The sequence below is a fragment of the Carcharhinus amblyrhynchos genome, chromosome 9 (assembly GCF_965287045.1).
Source record: "Carcharhinus amblyrhynchos chromosome 9, sCarAmb.v2.hapA, whole genome shotgun sequence".
NCBI lineage: Eukaryota > Metazoa > Chordata > Chondrichthyes > Carcharhiniformes > Carcharhinidae > Carcharhinus > Carcharhinus amblyrhynchos.
Window position 1 is genome coordinate 107,922,693 of NC_137332.1, and position 23,358 is coordinate 107,946,050.

The following is a 23,358-nucleotide window of genomic DNA, read 5'->3' on the forward strand; positions in this document are numbered from 1 at the left end:
AGATCAGTTCAATGCTTCAAGTCAACATAGTCATCTTCATTCATTTACATTAAGTGTAAGAATTAAGATATTATTGCAGAATGGTCCAATATAGACAGCGTAATCATTATTTTATAATCAGTCCCTCCATATTTGAATTCGACCATATTCCATGTCCTCGTCAGTAACGTAGACATTCCTTTCAGTAGTTCCAGTGGATTCACGTGACTTCATATCACTGTATAACACAGCAGGATCGCTTGTTGATGACTTCTGCTATCGAATAAAAATACAATTGAACATCATTAGATAAAAACAGAGTATGACACATGTTACAAATCTGAAACAAAATAGAAAGTGATAGTAATACACAGCCGATCAGCATTATCAATTGAAAGAGAAACAAACTAAACATTTCAAGTTGAATGTTCTTAGAACCATAGAGTCATAGAAGTTTACAGCATGGAAACAGGCCCTTCAGCCCAACTTGTCCATGCTGCCCTTTTTTTTAAACCCCTAAGCTAATCCCAATTGCCCGCATTTGGCCCATATCTCTCTATATCCATTGTACCCATGCAACTATCTAAATGCTTTTTGAAAGATAAAATTGTACCTGCCTCTACTGCTACCTCTGGCAGCTTGTTCCAGACAGTCATCACCCTCTGTGTGAAAAAATTGCCCCTCTGGACACTTTTGTATCTCTCCCCTCGCACCTTAAACCTATGCCCTCTAGTTTTAGACTCCCCTACCTTTGGGAAAAGATATTGATTATCTACTTTGTCTATGCCCCTCATTATTTTATAGACCTCTATAAATTCACTCCTCAGCCTCCTACTCTCCAGAGAATAAAGTCCCTGTCTATCCAGCCTCTCCTTATAACTCAATCCATCAAGTCCCGGTAGCATTCTAGTAAATCTTTTCTACACTCTTCTAGTTTAATAGACTTTCTATATTAGGGTGACCAGAATTACACACAGTATTCCAAGTGTGGCCTTAGCAGTGTCTTGTACAACTTTAACAAGACGTCCCAACTCCTGTATTCAATGTTCTGACCAATGAAACCAAGCATGCCGAATGCCTTCTTCACCATTCTGTCCACCTGTGTGGGCAACAAATCTCTGCCCCAAATCTCAGGTTACCTCTCACTCTGTAACTGACTGTTGGCAATGTCAGGGGGAAGTTAGATGTGCCTTGGAGAAGTGAACAAAGCTCCGTCAACCATTCAAACTTGATACAATGAGAAGTGGAATATAGCAGATGTCAATTTCATGCATTGGCCTGAATAAATGTCATCAGCCTAATTTTTTTAGCTTTTCCTGTGCAGAATGTATGATTGGTCATAGAATCCTACAATGCAGAAGGAGGCCATTCTGCCCATCGAGTCTGTACCTGATAGAGCACCTTTTTCATGCCCACCACCACACCCTATCTACATAACCCCACAATTTAACCCCGCTAATCCTCTTAACCTACATATCGTGGGACATTAAGAGGCAATTCAGCATGGCCAATTGCATCTTTCTTCAACATTTATGTAAAGACATATATTCCCTGCCATTGGGTTAAGGACGTTAATCTTTATTTTCAGCTTTAATCTGTCCTGGAGATTATGAGGATTTTTTCCTGAATTGAAAATTGCGATGAGCGAGAAAAAGAAAGATTTAAGATCATACTATTGTCGGCCATTCTGTTGTAAGCTGGAGACCAGTTTTACACCGGAAGCATTTTTTTTAATGTTCTGTGATGAGGCATACATGACCAGTCACCTCAGTGGCCAGTCATGTTCCTCCCAGCTATTTTTATCTTTTGAGGCCAGTTGGTATCTACATATTGCACAAGCCTTGAGTCAAGATCAAAGATAAATAGAGATTGAAATCTGACACAACCTCAACTAGATGACAATGGAACATTTGTGGTCACATAAGCACTGAAGAATTAAACCTCTAACAGACCGGCAGGAAGGGCTAAGAAATTATTTGTCCGCAGGCATTGATCAGAAATTCAATTGAAATACAAGTTCTGTTTTTGGACAGTCCATCACAGTCAGAAGGATGTATGAAACAGGCTACAAACAGACATTGTATTTTAATATTATTAAAAAATCTAATAATAAGCTGTATGTTACTTAGAACGTTCTTAGTTTTCAGCTATAATGATCTAGATTCTGAGTCACACTGTATAAAAAACAAAGGCTGTACTGACTGGGAGGTGGATTTCCTTTTGAAAAGATAGTTGCTAAGATATGGGGAGTGACCTGTGAAGTTTACTCATCAATAACAATAGCTTGTTATTAATTATTGTTATTATAACCAACCTCTAGGGAATGTATTTTAAGCATGTTCTCTGCAGTTATAAGCAGGCACCGAGCTGCCTGTCTAGATGTCCTTTCATTGCTGCTTGAATGATTTAATGGGACTTTATTTCTTTTAATCTAGGCCTAATGCACTCTCTTGGAGTTTATGACCTTTTTGGGATTGTTGGGGCGGTGGGGGGGTTGGGAGAATGAGTGACAGGTCAGGTTGGACAATTTTGTCTTCCTCACAGGCATTCTTTTATCTTCAGTTTTGGTTGCTGGTTAGTTAAGAGGCGTTTGGACTCCAGGCTAGATGCAATGATTTGTCTCTCTCTCTCTCCCTGATATTAGAAATTCTGCTGACTGGATGGAAACAGTCTTTCTTGTTTCTCTGGAGTGAAAATTTTGTTGTTGGTGATTTGTTAGCTCAAGACAAACAGTGGCTCTATCTCTGCCTTGAGCTGCTGGGAGTTCCAGAATGGAAAAGCCAAAGCTTTAATTCTCCAGCCAAAGGACTAATTCACGGCAGATATTACAGAGCTGAAATAAATTGCATGAACATACATCATTTCTGTGCTAAACGGAAACTGGAGTGTATGTTGGTAACTATGTTGTGTTGGAATAATACATTGGGCTGTTAAGGTTTACATAACATGGGTTTTTTTTCCTTGTTTGTAATTGGTAAAAGTTTTACTGTTTTTCTTTCTATGTATTAACTTTATTCTTAAATAAACTTTATTTGATAAAAGCTCCCTCGCGGGTCATTTGAATCATATCTGGAATGAAACATGCCAAATTCAAAGTGCAAAACTTATCATAGAATTCCTACAGTGCAGTCTATACTGACTACAATCCCACCCAGGCTCTATCCCTGTAAACCCACATATTAACCCTGCTAATCCCCTAACACTAAAGGGCAATTCAGCATGGCCAGTCAATCTAACCTGCACATCTTTGGAGTGTAGGAAGAAACTGGAGCACCCGGAGGAAATCTAGGTAGACATGGGGAGAATGTGCAAACTCCACACAGTGATTCGAGGCAGGAATAGAACCCAGGGCTCTGGTGCTGTGGGACAGCAGTACTAACCACTGTGCCATTGTGCTGCCCCTGATGGTCTAGGCTGACTTCTTAAAGTACCTTGGAGTTTCAGACCTTGAATTGTAACAAGTTGCAGATGTAGGTGCTGGTCTAGGGAGGATGGTTGACAGATTTTGCTCTTGCTGATGTGTGAGAGACCAATCCTTTTACATAAAGAGTTCAGGAGGTTGGAGGAAGGGGCGACAGTCTGAATGTCACCTGCAATATGGGCCACAATTGTACGATGGTCAGTGTATTGTAAGCTCTGGATATACTGGAGGATCACCAGTCTCTCAGCCTGTTGAGATTGAAAAGTTTCTCACTGAGTTGAACCTCAATCATCAGCCTCATGGAAGTTGGAATGAAAGACCAGACTGAGATAGATACTGAAGAGAATTGACACAACCACACAGCCTCGCTTGGCACCCGTTCAGATACAAAAGGGCTCAGTCTCCAGTTCACTGTGAAGGTTGCTGCCATGCAGCAGTTGCAGAAGAGTAACATAAGTTGCTGGGCATCCAAATCTCTGGACAAGTTTCCAGAGTGTTTTGGAGTTGTTGGAGCCAAAGTCATGGGACAAATTAAGAAAGGCCATATAGGGCTCTTTGCAATTTCCTTTTTCTCAGATTTGTCAAGTGACAAAAATCATGCCTGTGGTTCCCTGGATGGTCAGAAACAGTCTGGAAAAATGTCTCTGCTGAAGTGTCGGAGGTGGGTCCTCAACAAGGGACCTCCATGAGAAGAACTTAGTCGACGATGCTGTTTTTGTCACCACCTTTCTAAATGGCAGTGAGACTTGAGTTACCCACCAAAGGCACCTCCGGTCACTGGGGAATTCCCATCAGCTGGAAAAGCTGTCGGATTGGGAATTGTCATCTGAAAACTAATTTCTATCAAGTAGGCGGTGGCACAGTAGTTAATAGTGCTGCCTCACAGTTCCAGGGACCTGGGTCCAATTCCAGGCTTCGGTCACTGTCTGTGTGGTGTCTACACATTCTCCCTGTGTCTGTGTGGGTTTCCTCTTGACGCTCAGTTTCCTCCCACAATCCAAAAGATGTGCTGGTTAGGTGCATCGGCCATACTACATTCTCCCTCAGTGTACTTCAACGGGCGCTGGAGTATGGCAACTAGAGGATATTCACAGTAACTTCATTGCAGTGTTAATGTAAGCCTACTTGTGACACTAATAAATAAACTTTAAACTTAAATAACCTTTTCCACAAAATATTCCACTTACCCGACCATCCCAAGTAGCATTTTCCTTTTCTGTCTGTTTCTGCATTTGCTTGCAACCTAAGGGAGAAAACTCTCCTTAATCTTTCTTTGATATCACTCTGGGTATACACAATTTAGATTAATATTCTCATTTTCAAATAACTGTACTTTTTTTAAGAAGAATACTGTGGAGATAAAGTTGCATATATAACGTGCTTACAGATTATTCATTTTTACAGACAATGTCTCTGGCTGACTGAATGTCACAGTTTCAGCAGTGGTATTCGTGTGTGTTAACTTTATTGTATACAATAAGATTATACAATAGGATTTTCTCTGCTCTGAGATCATTAAAAATACTACAGACAGTGTAAGGTCACCTGAGACTTGTTCAGTTGTGTTTACTTCAAGTTGACCGTGCAGCTAATGTTGACATTCACAATAAGAATCGGAATTCTTTCAGGACTTTTTAAGGATTTATAATTCCCGATCAGTGCTTAGTGCCACTGAATGGCGAGACAGGCTTGAAGGACCTGATGGCCTACTACTGCTTCTATGTCTTGTGTTCTTAATGAGAAAATCATTCCCGTTAATGCAATGTTTTGTTAATTTTATCTATTTTGGAAACACAGGATATTTAAGTTTATCAGTTGTGTTACATCTGTCCCTTAGGGTACAATTCTAACTCCAGCCCCACATCGGGAAGCTGGCAGGATTCATTTTATATCTCTTCTGAGTTTAATCCCCTTAATTTTAACAAAGAATAATCCTAGACAGAGTATAAAGTAGTCATTTCATCCCATTCCTATAGATTCCAGTCCAAACAGTATTCCAGATAAATGACAATAAAGATTGGAAATAAAATGGATGACATTACACAAGCCAACAAGAATCTATCATTTTTATATTGCTGAACTGACCTCACCTGGAACAAAGGAATAAATCTTTCATCAATTCCTATAATCTACATTATAATCTTTTAATTAACATTGTAATTATAAATGTAGAGCCAACACAGGTATGTGTACCTGAGACTGTCACACAGCAATGCCACTCACCTCTTTGTGTTTTCACAGTGAAACATACAAAGAACAAGATAACAACAAGGGTTAAATATCGAACTTTGGCTTCAACTCCTGGTGTTCGTTTCTTGTCTGTATCTGTGCAATAAGTAAAGATTTTGTCATTATATTGAAACAGTAAGAATGCTCACTGCTGTTAATTTCCATTCCAAGAAACGCTTTGGGAATAGTAGGAGCTCTTTTGGGGATATGTGGATCTTCATCTACCTCATTATTTATATTCCATCTCTACATCCTAGGCTGTTGTCCAAAACTAAAGGCTTGCAATGAATTATTTGCACTATTGTTAATTAAGATTGTGGGCAGCACAGTGGCAGAGTGGTGAGCACTGCTGTCCCGCAAAGCCAGGGACTCGGCTTTAATTCCCACCATGGGTCACTGTTTGTGTGGAGTTTGCATGTTCTCCCCATGTCTGCGTGGGTTTCCTCCAAGTGCTCTGGCTTCCTCCCACTGTCCAGCGGTGTGCAAGTTAGGTTGATTGGCCGTGGCAAGTTGCCCCTCCATGTCAAGCGGACTAGCAGGATAACTACATCGAGTTATGGGAATAGGGACTGGGAGAGATTGTTGTTGGTGCAGGCTTGATGGACTGAATAGCCTGCATTGGCACTGTACCGATTCTTTTGCCGTAGCTTTTTACCTAACCTAGGATGTAGGCAGTAGACTCTACCTAGATAAAAAAAAGTTCTGCGTGTGATCAGTGTTGGGGGTGTGGGCGGAGGAATGGGGGTCCGCTGCCACTCTGCATGCAATCGGTGGGGGGGTGGGGGAGGGGAGCAGTGGGCCGTGATCGGTCTGGGTAGTGGGGTGAGGGGGAATAAGGAGGTCACTTACATTGTGAGAGTGGGGCAATGTCTGTGGGGGCCGGTGGGGGGAACGCACCACCTGGCCCAGAAATGATGAGGCAGGGGAGCGTTTTCCTATTTCTTTTTACTGCGCATGTGCAGTTGAAGGCTCTGATAGGAGCTGCAGCCTTTCGGGCTCAATAAGCCTGCCAACCACCTCCCCCCCCTCCAAACAGGCTTCCGCAGCGTGATTCAGAATCACTGATATTTTTTCAGGCAGAGTGCTTAGGGGGGGCCCCGGAGAACAGGTTTAAAAGTCGGATCTGAAACACACCCAATTTCAGCACTTAGAAACAAAATGGTAAAATTGGGCTCATAGAGTCATACAGTGTAGAAAAGGCCATCTGGCCCATTGAGTCCGCACTGACAATATCTACCACTAAAGATGCACTCATCCCATTTTCCTGCACTTGTCCCAAATTCTTGAATATTATGATATTTCAAATGTTCATCCCAATATTTTTTCATGATTTTCAACCTCCACCACCTTCCCAGGTAGTGTATTACCTGAAAGACCTCCCCCCACGCCCAGGTAGTGTATTCCAGATTCCACCACCCTCTGAGCGAAAAAAATGTTTTCTCAAGTCCCCGCTGAATCTCCTACGTCTTAGTCTAAAACTATGCCCCCTCATGATTGACCCCTTCATCAAGGGTAACAGTTGCTGCTTACTCACTCTGTACATCTTTTTCATGATCTTATATATATTAATCATATCCCCACATCAGCCTTCTCTTCTCCAAAGAAAATAACCAAGCCTATCTAGTGTCTCCTTATAGCTCAAATACTCCATTCCAGGCAACAGGCAGCGAATCTCCTCTGACCCCCTCTACTGCAATCATATCCTTCCTATAGTGAGGTGGCCCATGTCCTCCAGGCGCTCCAATTCCCTCCCACACTCCAAAGATCTGCATGTTAGGTTGATTAGCCATGCTAAATTGCCTCTTAGTGTCCTGGGATGCATAGGTTAGCTGGGTAAATATGTGCGGTTACGGAGATGGAGTCTGGGTGAGACTGTTATCAGTGCAGGCTTGATGGGCTGAATGGTCTCCTTCTGTGCTGTAGGGATTCTATGACCCATCACCTATCATTCCAGATGATTGCACCAACTCTTTTGCAACCCATATGAGCATTAAAAGATACATTTCAAATATTGTAGCAACCCTTACTGATCAAAGCAAAGAGACTGTAAGTGTAAAAGTAAACACCACACATGCTTGAACACATATTTCCTTTAAGTGACATTTTGTTATAGATTCTGTTTAATTGTTTCCAGTTGAGTTTGATTGGAAGGATTATTTAGTTAATGCCAAGGTGGAAAAATCAACAGTGATACTGTTCAAACCTGATGTGGTTTGGTTGCGAAGCATTGAATGGAAGCTATTAACTTACAAATCAACCTTGCTTTAATCTGTGGTTAACCTGAGAACCAAATAGACACCCTGATATTATTTCCTGTTTGCTATATAGGCTGCCCTTGAAACTTGTTGCCTTAGGTCATAAGTTTCCGAAAGGCGGTCTTGGCATCAGACAGTAGAATTGCCTCTGATGTCTCATGTTAATTTGGATGGAGCAAAATTGCTTTGGAACATTAGACAATGAATATAGACCATTCAGATACTCAAGCCTCTACCACTATTTATAGATCGTGCCCAGTCTGCATTTCCTCAGCAAAGCAGCCAGCATAATTAAGGACCCCACGTGCCCCAGACGTTCTCTCTTCCACCTTCTTCCGTCGGGAAAAAGATACAAAATTCTTAGGTCACATACCAACCAACTCAAGAACAGCGTCTTTCCTGCTGCTGTCAGACTTTTGAATGACCTACTTTGCATTAAGTTGATCTTTCTCTACACCCTAGCTGTGACTGTAACACTACATCCTGCACTCTCATTTCTTTCTCTATGAATGGTACACTTTGCCTGTATAGCGCGCAAGAAACAATATTTTTGACTGTATAGTGATACATGTGACAATAATAAATCAAATCAAATCAAAATTTAAGTGCCTGAGTCCCATATCCTTGAATGATATCCTGAACAAATAAAAATCTAGTTGTGTCTGTACTGCAGTTCACCACTTACCTAAATGATTTGGATTTCTGAGGTATAATATGAAAATTTGTGGAATGCACTAAATTAGGGGGCAGATTTTATACTGTGGGATAGTGTGCCAAATATTAGACAGTATTAAAAAAAGACAGAATGAAAGTGTAAATAGCCAAATAATACAAAGTAAGAGTTGCATTTTGGTTGGAGGAATAAGGGGGTCATGGATTCCTCTGAATTCAAATAGGATAGAGGAATGAAGGGATTAAGAAGGGAAGATTCACTCATCATTAAAAGCAGCAATGCAGATGAACAAAGCTTTTGGAAGAACATTGTGAAAAAGTAGTTTCATTTCCAAAGGATTAGAATTCAAAACGAGATCATTGGTTAACTCATGTTTAGAGTATTATGCAGTATGGCCTCCACATTGCAAAAAGAATTTCTGGTGAAAGTACCAACAAAACTCCCCAGATGATATCAGTGCAACAATCTACAACTATCTAATAAGTTTGGATAGACCAGAGCTTTATTCTCCAGAAAAGACAAAACAGTTTTCACAGTGAAGCACGGGAAGATAAATAAAAAAAAATGCTAGCTTATCAAATTTTGACTGATGTTTGTTTCTTGACTATGTCTACGCAGCAAGTACATGTTTATATATTTCACTAAAATATTCAGAACAAACTCTAATATTAATTAAGTTCATTATTAAGTTAATTTGGAAAGTGAAGACCCTCTAATCTGGTAAAATCTGGAACTCTGGCTACATCCTATTTGTATTTGACTGATAGATCCTAAGCCATTGTTGTGGCAGAATTAAAGGTTTCCAGTTAATTACTTGCATTTGCTAACATAAATATAAATCTTATTTTTTCCATCAACTTTGGCTTTATTCCTTGTCTCCAAATTAGGCCACTTTTGACATTACTGAGACTGCAAATTTCAAGAAGGTTTTAACTTTGAGATCTAAATATAAGGTGGACAAAATCAATGCCTTTATTGGCTTTTGACCTTGATTTGTAATAATGCCACCCAAGGTAAATCTAGGAATATAAGGATTCCCTCCCTTGTGTGGGATAATGGTTGCTCATTTGGATTCAGAAACTGGTGCAGACAAATGGCCTCCTTCTGTTCCATCTGCCTAATTCTTACTCATACATTCTCTTCGTTGTAGGTAAAATTAACAGCTGGTGGCACAGTGACACAGTGGTTAGCGCTGCTGCCTCACAGCTCCAGGGACCCAGATTCAATTCCCAGCCTGGGGTCACTGAATGTGTGGAGTCTGCACATTCTCCCTGTGTCTGCGTGGGTTTCCTCCGCGTGCTCTGGTTTCATCCCACAGTCTAAAAGACTAGCTGGTTAGATGCATTGGCCACGCTAAATTCTCCCTGAACAGAGGCAGGAATGTGGCGACTAGGGGATTTTCACAGTAACTTTGCTGCGGTGTTGATGTAAGCCTACTTGTGACTCTAATAAATAAACTTTAATATAAAATCCACATTCATATTTATTCATGGACACTATGACATAGCGGATTAATACCTATTCATTCATATGATTCATCAGAGTAAGTCGGGTGGTGAGGTGCGGGTGCGGGAGAGGGAAGTGCAGAAGCAGAGTGACTTAGACGTTTATGTGGAATGACCACTGAAGGTGACAGGACAGATCATTAAGGCTATCATTAGACATATAAAACTCTCAGCTTTATCAATAGTGACAAAATGAGAACAAGATGAAAGAAGCTATGATAAACCCGTACAAAACATCCATTCAGCCTTAGCTGGAGTATTGCATCTAGTTCTGGCTATTATAGAATCACAGAGGTTCACAGCATGGAAACAGGCCCTTCAGCTCAACTTGTCCATACCACCCTTTTTTTTAAACTCCAAACTAGTCCCAATTGCCCGCATTTGGCCCAAATCCCTCTATATCCATCTTATCCATGTAACTGTCTAAGTGCTTTTTGAAAGACAAAGTTGTATTTGCCTCAACTACTACCTCTGGCAATTTGTTCCAGACACTCACCATCCTCTGTGTGAAAAATTGCCCCTCTAGACACTTTTGTATCTCTCACCTTAAAACTACGCCCTCTCATTTTAGACTCCCCTATCTTTGGGAAAAGATATTGACTATCTTATCTGCCTAACTGATCTATGTCTGTCATTACTTTATAGATCTCTGTATGGTCATTTTTCAGCCTTCTATGCTTCAGAGAAGGAAGTCCCAGTCTATTCAGCCTCTCCTTATTACTCAAACCATCAAGTCCAAGTAGCATCCCAGTAAGTCGCTTCTGCACTGCTTCGAGTTTAATAATGTCCTTTCTATCATAGAATGCCCAGAAATGTACACAGTATTCCAAGTGTGGCCTTACCAACATCCTGTACAACTTCAACAAGAAATCCCAACTCCTGTATTCAATGTTCTGACCAATGAAACAAAGCATACTGAATGACTTCTTCAGTATTCTGTCCACCTGTGACTCCACTTTTCAAGGCGATATGAACCTCTAAATCTCTTTGTTCCATAACTCTCCTCAATACCCTACCATTAACTAAGTAAGTCCCGACCTGGTTCAATCTACCAAAATGCATTACCTTACTTTTATCTAAATTCTCTGCCATTCACCAGTCCACTGGTCCAATTGATAAAAATCCCTTTGCAATCCAAGATAACCTTCTTCACTTTCCACTATGCCACCAATCTTGGTGCCATCTTCAAACTTACTAACCATGCCTCCTATATTCTCATCCAAATCATTAATAGCAAATGACAAATAACAATGAATCCAGTGAGGTACATCACTGGTCACAGGTCTCCAGCTTGAAAAACAACCCTCTATAACCACTCTAAGTCAGTTTTGTATCCATTTAGCTACCTCACTCTGGATCCCATGAGATTTAATCATATGCAACAATCTACCACATGGTACCTACTCAAAAATCTTGCTAAAGTATCAGCTGGAGTATTGCATCCAGTTAACAAAGAAAAAAGAACAACCCAGCACAGGAAGCAGGCCCTTCGGCCCAACGAGCCCGTGCCGCCATCTTAACAAAGCATTTTCCTACACCTACCTTGACCCATGTGTATGCATATGGTACCCCCATTGGAAACCACATTCAGGGGAGAATAGTTTAGGGACAATTTGTTACACCAATCAGCCTAACAGCACATCTTTGGGGTGTGGGAGGAAACCGGAGCACTCGGAGGAAACTCACACAACCACAGGGAGAATGCGCAAACTCCCACAGACACTGGCCCAAATCCATGTATCTGCACAGCTAGCAGTGATAGTCACTGAGCTGTTGTGGTGCCCATCAGCTGGTCCAGTTTTAAGCACACACAACAATGCGAAGTACTAGGCCACTCTCGAAACATCCAAGAGCAGCCCTCGCACGACCCACCATGTGCATGCCCCTTGTTAGACAACAAGGTGGACCGACACACCTGCGGAGTAAAAGAGACCAAACATCAACATGCAGCATTAGATTTCCAGTAACGTCCCGAGGCTCTGACCCTTTTTAAAATCGTCTTATATAACCCTCCATCTCTGTTTCACTCATGTGCCTATCTAAGTAAACCTTAAACAATTCCAGAATGCCTGCCTCCACCACCTTACTTCGTGGTGCATTCCATAGCCCCACGATCCTCTGTGTGAAAAACCACCCTCTAGTATCCATATTATACTTCTCCCCCCTCACCCTTAGCTCATGACCCCTTGTGATATTTGTCTCCAATCTAGGCAAAAGCCTGCCACTGTTGACTCTATCTATACCCGTCATTATTTTATACACCTCTATCAGATCCCCCCTTAATCTCTTTCTTTCTAAGGGAAAGAGCCCCAGTTTACCCAATCTTTCCTCACAACCCAGTCCTTCCATACCAGGCAGCATCCTGGTAAACCTCCTCTGCACTCTCTCCAGGGTCTCTACGTCCTTCCGGTAGTAAGGTGACCAGAACTGGAAGCAGTACTCCAAATGCGGTCTAACCAACGTTCTGTACAACTGTAGCATTAGACGACAGCTCTTATACTCTATACCCCTTCCTATAAAGGCTAGCATTCCATAAGCTTTCTTTGCAACCTTCTCCACCTGGGTTGCCACCTTCAGAGACTTGTGCACTTGCACTCCCAGGTCTCTCTGCATTTCTATACTCTTAATTGGTCTACCCTTTATCATGTAACTCCTCCCTGCATTATTCCTTCCAAAATGCATCACCTCGCATTTATCAGGATTAAATTCCATCTGCCATCTATCTGCCCAATATACCAGCCTATCTATGTCCTGCTCTGTCACCTGACAATCCTCCTCGCTCTCCGCCAATCCTGCCATCTTGGTGTCATCTGCAAACTTGCTGATCACACCACGTACGCCCTCTTCCAAGTCATTTATATACATTACGAAGAGAAGAGGCCCCAGTACTGAGCCCTGCGGCACACCAGTGGCCGCACCTGCGCAAGGATATTTTGGCCCTGGAGGGAGTGCAGAGGAGGTTTACTAGGCTGATACCGGAGTTGAGGGGGTTGAGCTATGAGGAGAGGCTGAATAAACTGGGCTTGTACTCGTTAGAGTTTAGAAGAATGAGGGGAGATCTCATTGAGACGTATAAGATGATGAATGGGATGGATAGGATAGAGGTGGAGAGACTCTTCCCGCTCAAAAAAGACAGTAGGACTAGGGGGCACAGCCTCAAGATAAAGGGGAGGCGGTTTAGAACGGAGTTGAGGAGGAACTTCTTCACTCAAAGGGTGGTGAATCTCTGGAATTCTCTGCCCGTTGAAGTGGTGGAGGCTGCCTCGCTAAATATTTTTAAGAAGCGGGTTGATGGGTTTTTGATAAGAGAAGGGATTAAGGGTTATGGGGAGAGGGCGGGAAAGTGGAACTGAGCCACGACAGATCAGCCATGATCTTATTGAATGGCGGGGCAGGCTCGAAGGGCTAGATGGCCTACTCCTGCTCCTATTTCTTATGTTCTTATGTTCTTATGTCATGATGTGGGTATGCCGGCGTTGGACTGGCGTAAACACAGTAAAAAGTCTGACAACACCAGGTTTTAGTCCAACCTATTTATTTGATAATATTCTCACTAGCTTTCGAGGGGACAGCCTCTTCGTCAGGTGAATGGAGAGTTCTGGCCTCAGACAGAGCATATAAAGCACAGACAGTTTAGAGATTACTGATTAAAATGCGAATCCTTACACCTAACCTGCTGTTCAAGACCTGAAGTGGCTGATAATGTGAGTGGTAGGAGCACTGATCACAGTTTAAAGAGATGTGTATTGTCTCCAGACAGTACAGTAAGCTTACTTTGTACTGTCTGGAGACAATACACATCTCTTTAAACTGTGATCAGTGCTCCTACCACTCACATTATCAGCCACTTCAGGTCTTGAACAGCAGGTTAGGTGTAAGGATTCGCATTTTAATCAGTAATCTCTAAACTGTCTGTGCTTTATATGCTCTGTCTGAGGCCAGAACTCTCCATTCACCTGACGAAGAGGCTGTCCCCTCGAAAGCTAGTGAGAATATTATCAAATAAATAGGTTGGACTAAAACCTGGTGTTGGCACACCAGTGTTGACAGACCTCCAGCTAGAAAAGAACCCTTCCACTACTACTCTCTGTCTCCTGTTGCCTAGCCAGTTTTCAATCTATCTAGCTACCTGTCCTTGTATCCCATGTGCCTTAACCTTTTCTACCAGCCTACCGTGAGGGACTTTGTCAAACGCCTTACTGAAATCCATACAGATGACATCAACAGCTCACCCATCGTCAACCGTTTTTGTCACCTCCTCAAAAAATTCTACCAGATTCGTAAGGCAAGAACTTCCCTGAACAAAGCCATGTTGCATATCCCTAATCAGATCGCAACGCTCCAAACACTTATACATCCTATCCCTAAGAATTTTTTCCAACAACTTTCCTACCACCGATGTCAAACTCACTGGTCTATAATTACCAGGGTTATCCCTACTACCCTTTTTAAACGGCGGTACCACATTAGCTACCCTCCAGTCCTCTAGGACCTCACCTGTGTCCAAAGAAGAGACAAAGATTTGTGTCAGAGGCCCAGCAATTTCATCTCTCACCTCCCTAAGCAGCCTGGGATGAATGCCATCAGGTACCGGAGCTTTATCAGTTTTTATGCTACCTAAAAACCCTAACACTTCCTCCCTCGTAATGGATATTTCCTTCAACTGGTCTAGAGCTCCCTCCAAGACATTACAAGACACCAAGCCCCTCTCCTTCATGAATACCGACAAAAAGTATTCATTCAGGATATGCCCCATTCCCTCAGACTTAATGCATAGTTCCCCTCCTTTGTCCCTAAGAGGACCTATTTTCCCTCTAACCACCCTCTTGTTCCTAATATAAGAGTAAAATGCCTTTGGATTTTCCTTAATCCTATCAGCCAAAGCCATTTCATGCCCCCTTTTTGCCCTTCTAACTCCCCTTTTGAGCTCCCTCCTGCTCTCTCTATATTCCTCCACTGCTCTCTCCGTTCCCAGTTGTTTAGACCTAACATATGCCTCTCTCTTCTTCCTGACCAAGTCCTCAATATCCCCTGCAATCCATGGCTGTCTAATTCTGCCTTTCCCATCCTTCCTCTTTACTGGCACCTGTCTTTCCTGCAACATTATCAGTTTGCCCTTGAAAGCATCCCACTTGCCAACCGTGGACTTACCCGCTAACAACCTCTCCCAATCAGTATCATTCAGCTCCTTCCTAATCTGGCTATAGCTTGCCTTCCCCCAGTTCAGCACCCTCCCCTTCGGACAGCACTCATTCTTTTCCATTTTTATCCTAAAGTAGACAGACTTGTGGTCACTGTTAGCCACATGTTCGCCTACTGCAACCTCAACCACCTGACCCGGCTCATTACCCAAAACTAAATCCAGTCTAGCCCCCTCCCTAGTCGGGCTGGTTACGTACTGCTCCAAGGACTCTTCCAGCACACATTTTACAAATTCCTCCCCATCCGAACCCCCAGCTCTAGGCACCTTCCAATCCACTCCAGGAAGATTAAAGTCACCCACTACAACCACCCTATTCTTTCTGCACCTATCTAAAATGTCTTTACAAATGCCTTCTTCCACTGCCCTCGGGCTGTTGGGTGGCCTATAGTACACCCGTAGCAATGTAATCGCTCCCTTCCTATTCCTCAACTCCACCCACAGCGACTCAATCCCTAACTCCTCCATATTGTCCTCCCTCTGCACTGCTGTGATGTTCTCCTTTACTAACAGCGCCACCCCACCACCTCTCTTCAACCCTCCTCTGTCACACCTAAAACACTTGTACCCAGGAATATTCAGCTGCCAGTCCTGCCCTTCCTTTAACCACATCTCCGTCACTGCCACCACATCTAAATTCCTCACGAACATCAAGGCCCTAAGCTCATCTGTTTTACCTGTTACACTCCTTGCATTAAAACAGACGCAATCCAACCTTCCAGGCCCACTCGGATCCTCCTTCCCCCTGATAATTTTCCTTTCAACCAAACCTACCCTGTCACCCAACTCGATCCTAATCCCAGTTCCTATTGAGCTATCAGTCTCATCCCCACCCCCCCCCATTAGGTTAAACCCTGCCTAAACACTCCAGCTAACCTCCCAGCTAAGACATTTGTCCCCCTCCCATTCAAATGCTCCCCATCCCTCCTGTACAGGTGCCCTTATCTCACAAATACTTCCCAGTGATCGACAAAAGTAAAGCCCACTACCTTGCACCAATCCCTCAGCCACGTATTCAGCTGTATGATCTCATTATTCCTAGCCCTGCTGGTACTAGGCAGCAGCCCAGAGAATGCCACCCTGGAGGCCCTGCTCTTCAGCTTGGCCCCCAACTCCCTAAATTGCCTACATACATCTGCCCTGCTCTGCCTTCCTACGTCCTTCTCTCCTATGTGTATTATTACTTCTGCCTGGGTCCCCTCATCCTTCAAAATTCCCTCTATCCTCTCTGATACGTCCTGTACCCCCTGCTCCAGGGAGGCAGACTACCATCCTGGAGTCACGCTTCTGCCCACAGAACCGCCTATCAATTCCTTTGACCCTCCCATCCCCCACCACTATCTCATTGCCAGCCCCCTTCCTTCCCTCTGAGTCATTCTGGCCCTCCTGACATACCTTTTATACCCCTGTTGATGCCTTTTGGGGGGCCACTGGGGTAGTCTTTGGACCAGGACTATTCTTCTTCTTCTTCTTCTCCTTCCTAACAGTTACCCACCCAACCTGTCCCCCAGGCCCTGGGACCTCCACTTGTCCATGGTTCATAGCCATTATCTCCTCGTTCTCCTTGACCAGAAATGCGTCCTCTAAATGCAGATCTAAATGCCCGACTCGGCCCCTCAAATGCTGCAGCTCTAAACATTTGATGCAGATGTGGGCCTTCAGGAGACGTGATGCCTCCAGGAACTCCCACATGTGGCACCTAACACAGCTAAAGCGTCTCCCCATAGACCCTGCCATGTACCTGACCACCCTTGGAATTATATATACTGAAATGGAACACAGGAAACATGGAACTAGTACCTCACCTTGCCTAAGCCTGCTCTCGCCTAAGCCCTGCGAGCCAAAGCCCTTATAGCTCTCACTCTGCTCCCACTCACTCCGCTGCCTGCTGTCTATTACTGCCTTCTGGTTGTAAGGGTCCTCCCCTGGAGGTATAAAGGTGGGTATAGCCCTTGGGCAATGCCCTGGCACTGTCCCATGGCATTGCCACCTGGCAGAGATTGGCACTGCCATGTTGACACCATGCCCATGCTAACCTGGCAGTGCCAACCTTTGCTTGGGGGGGGTGGGGGCGAACCTTTGTGGGAGCCTCATGAGGGAGAAGTGGAGATTTCATTTAATTGTAGTTGTGGGGGGGAGCAGACAGGGATTCTGGCATTGGCTATTTGGTTGGTGGTAGGGGTCTGTTATTCAGGGGGAAATGTGGAGGGAGGGGAGTTGCCGGCATGGACCATTGTATGGGTGTGGTGGGGAGAGGTGCTGGCTCCAATTGCAGTTGGGGAGCCCCTGAGATCTCCATGGTAGGGGAGGGTGGAGGTTTATTTGTGCCCTGATCAATACACCCTTTAAACATGGTGCCCCAATCTCTCTCTGAACTGTCAGGTTCTATCACTTTGTTGAACCCTGGTTTTGAAGGCACTGTACAACTATTAAATTGTTATTATGTTGAATGAAGAGACAATTGATGAGTTTCACGTTGTGAACCTATTTCTAACTTGTCAACTCTTGTTGTGTGGTCTGGAAAAGTTTATCAGGCTTTGGCTTCAAAATGATAATTATGGTTAGAAAATAAGGTCACGGGGATACAGTCAGTTCTCTCTCAGTAAGCATTGAAAGCTTCTGTGTTGACCAGTGTATGAATGTTTTTTAATTTAAATATTAGTGATTAATTTTGTGATGAAGCCTCATTCTAAGTGATTGCTGCTGATATTAATGGGCCAACGCTTAGTGCATTCCAATGACAATCATTGTTCACTGAATTTTAAAGGAAACTATCGAAGATAAGTCATGGTGTGATGGATATTTCAACTTTATCCTTCCACACAAGCCCGCATCACTCAACGTGCCCCTGGAATTGTGTCAGGAGTTTTTTCCTTTCTGATTCCCACCCCAGGAGATTTTCAGTCCAATCTTTGCATAAAGAAATATTTTTTGATTAATTACTTGAACAACCTTCACACCAGTTTGCACACAATTCTCCCTCAGTGTACCCAGGAGTGTGGGGCTAGGGGATTTTCACAGTAACTTAATTGCAGCGTTAATGTAAGGCTATTTGTGACAAATAAGTAAACTTTACTTTACTTTACGTGGCATTTTTTCCTGACCTTAAAATGAATGGGTCAGAAACCAGATGAAAGTTCTGCTCAGATGAATAGATTAACATTGTGACTTTATTTCAGTGATCAGAGCTAAAATAGGCATAGTGAGTCACAGAGGTTTGCAGCGTGGAAACAGACCCTTTGGCCCAACTTGTCAATGCCACCCCTTTTTTTAACCACTAAGCTGTCCCAATAGTCCGCATTTGGTCCATACCCCTCAAATCCATCTTACATGTGTAAACGCTTTCTAAAAGACAAAATTGTACCCGCCTCCACTATTACATCTGGCAGATTGTTCCAGACACTTACCACCATCTGTATGAAAAAAATTTCCCCTCTGGACCCTTTTGTATCTCTCCCCTCTCACCTTAAACCTATGACCTCTAGTTTTAGACTCTTCTACCTTTGGGAAAAGATATTGACTATCTGGCTGATCTATGCCCCTCATTATTTTACAGACCTCTATAAGATAACCCCTAAGCCTCCTATGCTCCAGATGAAAAGAATCCTAATCTATCTAGCCTCTCCTTATAACTCAAACCATCAAGTCCCAGTAGCATCCTAGTAAGTCTTTTCTGCACTCCTAGTTTAACAATATACTTTCTCTAATAGGGTGACCAGAACTGTACACAATATTGCAAGTGTGGCCTTACCAATGTCTTGTACAATTTCAACAAGGTGTCCCAACTCCTGTATTCAATGTTCTAATCAATGAAATCAAGAATGTCAAATGCCTTCTTTATCACTCTGTCCACCTGTGACTCCACATTCAAGGAACCATGAACCTGTACCCCTAAGCCTCTTTCCATAACTCTCCCCAGTGCCCTACCATTAACTGAGTAAGTCCTGCCCTGGCTCAATCTACCAAAATGCATTACCTCACATATATCTAAATTAAAATCCATCTGCCATTCGTCAGCCCACTGGCCCAAATGATCAAGATCCTGCTGCAATCCTAGATAACCTTCTTCACTGTCCACAATGCCACCAATCAAGGTATATAAGCTTTTAAAAGGGTGAACATTAGATGCAAGATCCACCTGTATATCCTACTCAGCAGCCTAGCCAAAATGACTTTAAAATTTTATTCCCTCCTATCGAGACTTTTTTTTGCAGAACTACAATTCCCCCAGATGTGTTTTACCTTAGCTGTGAACGCTTGACCATTCCCAATTGTAATTTGCTAAACCATTAACAATGGTGCATTTCCCCCCCCCCCCACCTCCAAATCTCTCACCTCTCTCTCTCTCTCAAGTCTCACAACGCCAGATTAAAGCCCAACAAGTTTATTTGGTATCACAAACTTTTGGCGTTCTGCCCCTTCATCAGGTGAGTGGAGAGTTGGGTTCACAAACAGGACATTTATGAGCAAAGACACAATTGCAAAATAATTGTTGGAATGTGAGTCCTTTCAGGTAATCAAAGTTTTACAGGGACAGACATTGCGAGCGGAGAGAGGGATAATCACAGACGAAAGAGGTATGAATTATCTCATGCCAGGGCAGTTATTTATGAAATCTACCTCTCCACTCACCTGATGAAGGAGCGGCGCTCCGAATAAACCTTATGGACTTTAATCTGGTGTTTTGAGACTTCTCATTGTGCCCACCCCTGTCCAACACCGGCGTCGCCACATCATCTCTCTCTCTATATATAATACATATTTATCAGTCTCCTTCACAAGGACTCCCCAAAGTAACCAAGCTTTTAACCTAATACAATCTTCGGTAATTGTCAAAATCTGCTTGGAGATTCCTTCTGCGAAGGAATATTTTCTGTGTTGAAGCGCGGTATAAATATAATGGGGTTGTTAATTTTCATTACAAATGAGCTTGCTGCAACTCAGAACACAAAAAAAATCAAAATATTTTGTGCCTAGTGTTGCTATAAAAACAATGAAATCACTAGATATCTGTAGCTATACAAGTAAATATATTATTGTAGGAATAGTTACTTTAATTGTAAAAATTGCCTACCCGTTCCATGCCGGTCCTGTGGCTGCACTGTTAACATTAAACTGGCCGATTTTGTCCCCATTGAGTGACTAATGGATAATTCATATATCCCGCTGTCATTCAGTTGCAAATCTTTCAACAGCAAGGAAGCATTTTCTGGGAAAAGGACAGTTCGACGTTTATAGTCTTCAGGTACAGAAAGGTAGTGGCATCGCCCTGTGTGCATGTTGTCTCGCTTCGATATGCATCTATAGTCCACAATTCGCGCCCCAGTTTTTCTGAACCATTTGATCCGGAGGTACCCGTTGTTGTCTGAGATTGTGTAAGAGGCGGATAGGAGCACAGACTGATTAACTGTTCCATTAAGACTGTCCTGGTTCATCCTCACTGTTACAGCGGCTTAAAGGTGGAAGTAATAATTGTTTCAGTATAAAAGCGACAATGTCGAATTAATCAGTGCAAAATTGTTCAAGCAATAACATTTATGTATTTATTAGTCACAAGTAGGCTTACAGTAACACTGCAATGAAGTTACTCTGGAAATCCCTGGTTGCCACATTCTGGCACCTGTTTGGGTTCACTAAGGGGGTATTTAGCATGGCCAGCACGTCTTTCAGACTATGGGGGGGAAACCAGAACATCCGGAGGAAACCCATTCAGACACAGGGAGAATGTGCAAACTCCACACAGACCGTGATCCAAGCCAGGAATCGAACCCAGGTCCCTGGTACTGTGAGGCAGCAGTGCTAACCACTGTGCTGTAAAATATTGAAGTGGACATTCACTGTATTAACACACTACATGATGATCGTACAATAAGGACATTATGCTCCACAGCTCATTGTAACTGGGGTCTTTGCAATGACATTTCATGATAACATTTCACTCATATTTGTGGAAGGCCTGATTCACATTACACATTGAAAATTTTTCATCAGTTTTTTAAAAATGTATCCATACTGCAATGAAGTTACTGTGAAAATCCCCTAGTCGCCACACTCCAGCGCCTGTTTGGGTACACTGAGGGAATATTTAGCATGGTCAATGCACCTAATCAGCGCGTCTTTTGCACTGTGTGACATTTCATAGTAACATTAAGGGGAAGCGATGGCCCAGTGGTATTATTGCTAGACTATTAACCCAGAAACTCAACTAATGTTCTGGGGACGCAGTTTCAAATCCTGCCATGGAAGGTAATGGAGTTTGAATTCACTTAAAAAAAATCTAGAATTAAGAATCTACTGATGACCATGAAACTATTGTTAGGAAAATCCCATCTGGTTCACTAATGTCCTTTAGGGAAGGAAATCTGCTGTCCTTACCTGGTCTGGCCTAAGTGTGACTCCAGAGCCACAGCAATGTGGTTGACTCTCAACTGCCCTTGGGCAACTAAAGATGGGCAATAAATGCTTGTCAGCCAGTGACACCCATGTCCCATGAATGAATAAAAAAAATCACTAATATTTCTGACAGGTCTAACTCACTTTTACATCAGAGTTATACACTAACTGATGGAAGTAATGCTGATATTGGAATAATGTAGAACAGGGTCAGGCAGCATGGTGACACAATGGTTAGCACTGCTGTCTCTCAGCGCCAGGGCCCGGGTTCGATTCTAGACTTGGCTGATGGTTTGGGTAAGAAGCTCTTTCGAAGCATTGGTGCAGAATCAATGGGCCAAATAGCCTCCTTCTGCACTACAGGGATTGTACGGATATGCAGTGGTCAAATTCAACAACCATTAAAAATCAAACACAATTCTTATTTGAGCAGAGTTGCAACAGATGAACACGCAGATATATTTTCATAAGCATTGTGTGCAGTAAACATGTGTTATCCCAGATCATTCCTCCATCTTTCACAATCCAAGTCAATGTTAAAACATATTTTATACGTTAATTGTAGACACACTCACCAATCAGAACAAAGGGAGTAAAAGCAAAAAGAGAGATATCAAGCAATGTGGAAGCCCAATTTCTTTTGAGTAACATTTAGTTACAGATGTTGTTTAACCGCTGACAGTGGAGTTTTGTTGGAATGATTGTTCAGTCACTGTGGGAATAACAGCAGCAATACTATTCCAAACTCCAGTCAAGGAAACAGATGAGGTTCGGCAGCAACAACTTGAAGTGAATTCCGCAATGTAGAAATCAACATTATTTTGCTCCGTGGTCAACGTCAGAACCAAATCGACAGCATTTCCTGTTGGCTGAACGGTGCTCTCGAAACATGCTAGATGCCTTTTACCATAGGTTTTCAAACTGTGGTCTTGATATCAGAAGATTGAATTACCACTGGGGTCTTGCAATATTCTGCCATAACCCCTGATGACACATTAGCACAACTCATGCTAGGAACAGGAATAGACTTTTCAACACCTCAAGCCTGTCCCTTTATGCAGTTAAATTATAAGAACATAAGAAATAGGAGCAGGAGTAGGCCATCTAGCCCTGTGAGCCTGCCCCGCCATTCAATAAGATCATGGCTGATCTGAAGTGGATCAGTTCCACTTTCCCGCTTTCTCCCCATAACCCTTAATTCCCTTGCCTATCAAAAACCTATCTACCCGTGACTTAAATATATTTAGCGAGGTAGCCTCCACGACTTCAATGGGCAGAGAATTCCAGAGATTCACCACCTTTTGAGTGAAGAAGTTCCTCCTCAACTCTGATCTAAACTGCCACCCCCCCCGCCCCCCCCTTATCTTGAGGCTGTGCCCTCTAGTCCTGCTGAAATTTCTAAGCAGGAAGAATCTCTCTACCTCTACCCTATCCATCCCCTTCGTTATCTTATACGTCTCTATAAGATTCTCCCTCATTTTTCTAAATTCCACGAGTACAGACCTCTGCATCTTAACCGGTCTTGGTTTCATATCTCTTAAACCTATACCAATTTTTTTTTTAAATCTCAATTATATCCCGCTGCGGTCGGTGCTGAGATCACAATTGATCCCAATTTACACACATGAGAAATTCAAGATAGCATATCAACTCTGCAGATGACACCCCATTAGGAGCAAAGTTAATTCAGAGGAAACGGAGCG

At 42.9% G+C, this 23,358-nt stretch overlaps 1 protein-coding gene across 2 annotated transcripts; it reads right to left on the reverse strand.

Annotated features, from left to right (window-relative positions):
* LOC145348528 (uncharacterized) lies at positions 1–22,314 on the reverse strand. 2 transcript variants are annotated; one of them, XM_080196718.1, is made up of 5 exons: positions 22,231–22,314; positions 20,337–20,714; positions 5,624–5,725; positions 4,588–4,643; positions 1–252 (listed from the first exon to the last, which is right to left on the reverse strand). In XM_080196718.1, exons 1-5 carry the CDS (start codon positions 22,304–22,306, stop codon positions 118–120), a joined length of 747 nt encoding a protein of 248 aa, XP_080052844.1. In that variant the 5' UTR covers positions 22,307–22,314; the 3' UTR covers positions 1–117. The 2 variants fall into 2 exon arrangements, with proteins under 2 accessions (XP_080052844.1, XP_080052843.1); XM_080196717.1 differs by having other exon boundaries at positions 1–255.
* Positions 22,315–23,358: the final 1,044 nt, after the last annotated feature.

What these genes read in the sequence shown, in the direction of transcription:
- LOC145348528 (XM_080196717.1), bottom strand. Translation starts at nt 22,306, where the DNA reads ATGTTACTCAAAAGAAATTGGGCTTCCACATTGCTTGATATCTCTCTT. An exon ending in ACAGGACCGGCATGGAACGG is followed by an intron (nt 5,726 to 20,336) that starts GTAGGCAATTTT and finishes CTTATTGCACAG; the next exon opens with ATACAGACAAGAAACGAACA. An exon ending in CACTGTGAAAACACAAAGAG is followed by an intron (nt 4,644 to 5,623) that starts GTGAGTGGCATT and finishes TTTCTCCCTTAG; the next exon opens with GTTGCAAGCAAATGCAGAAA.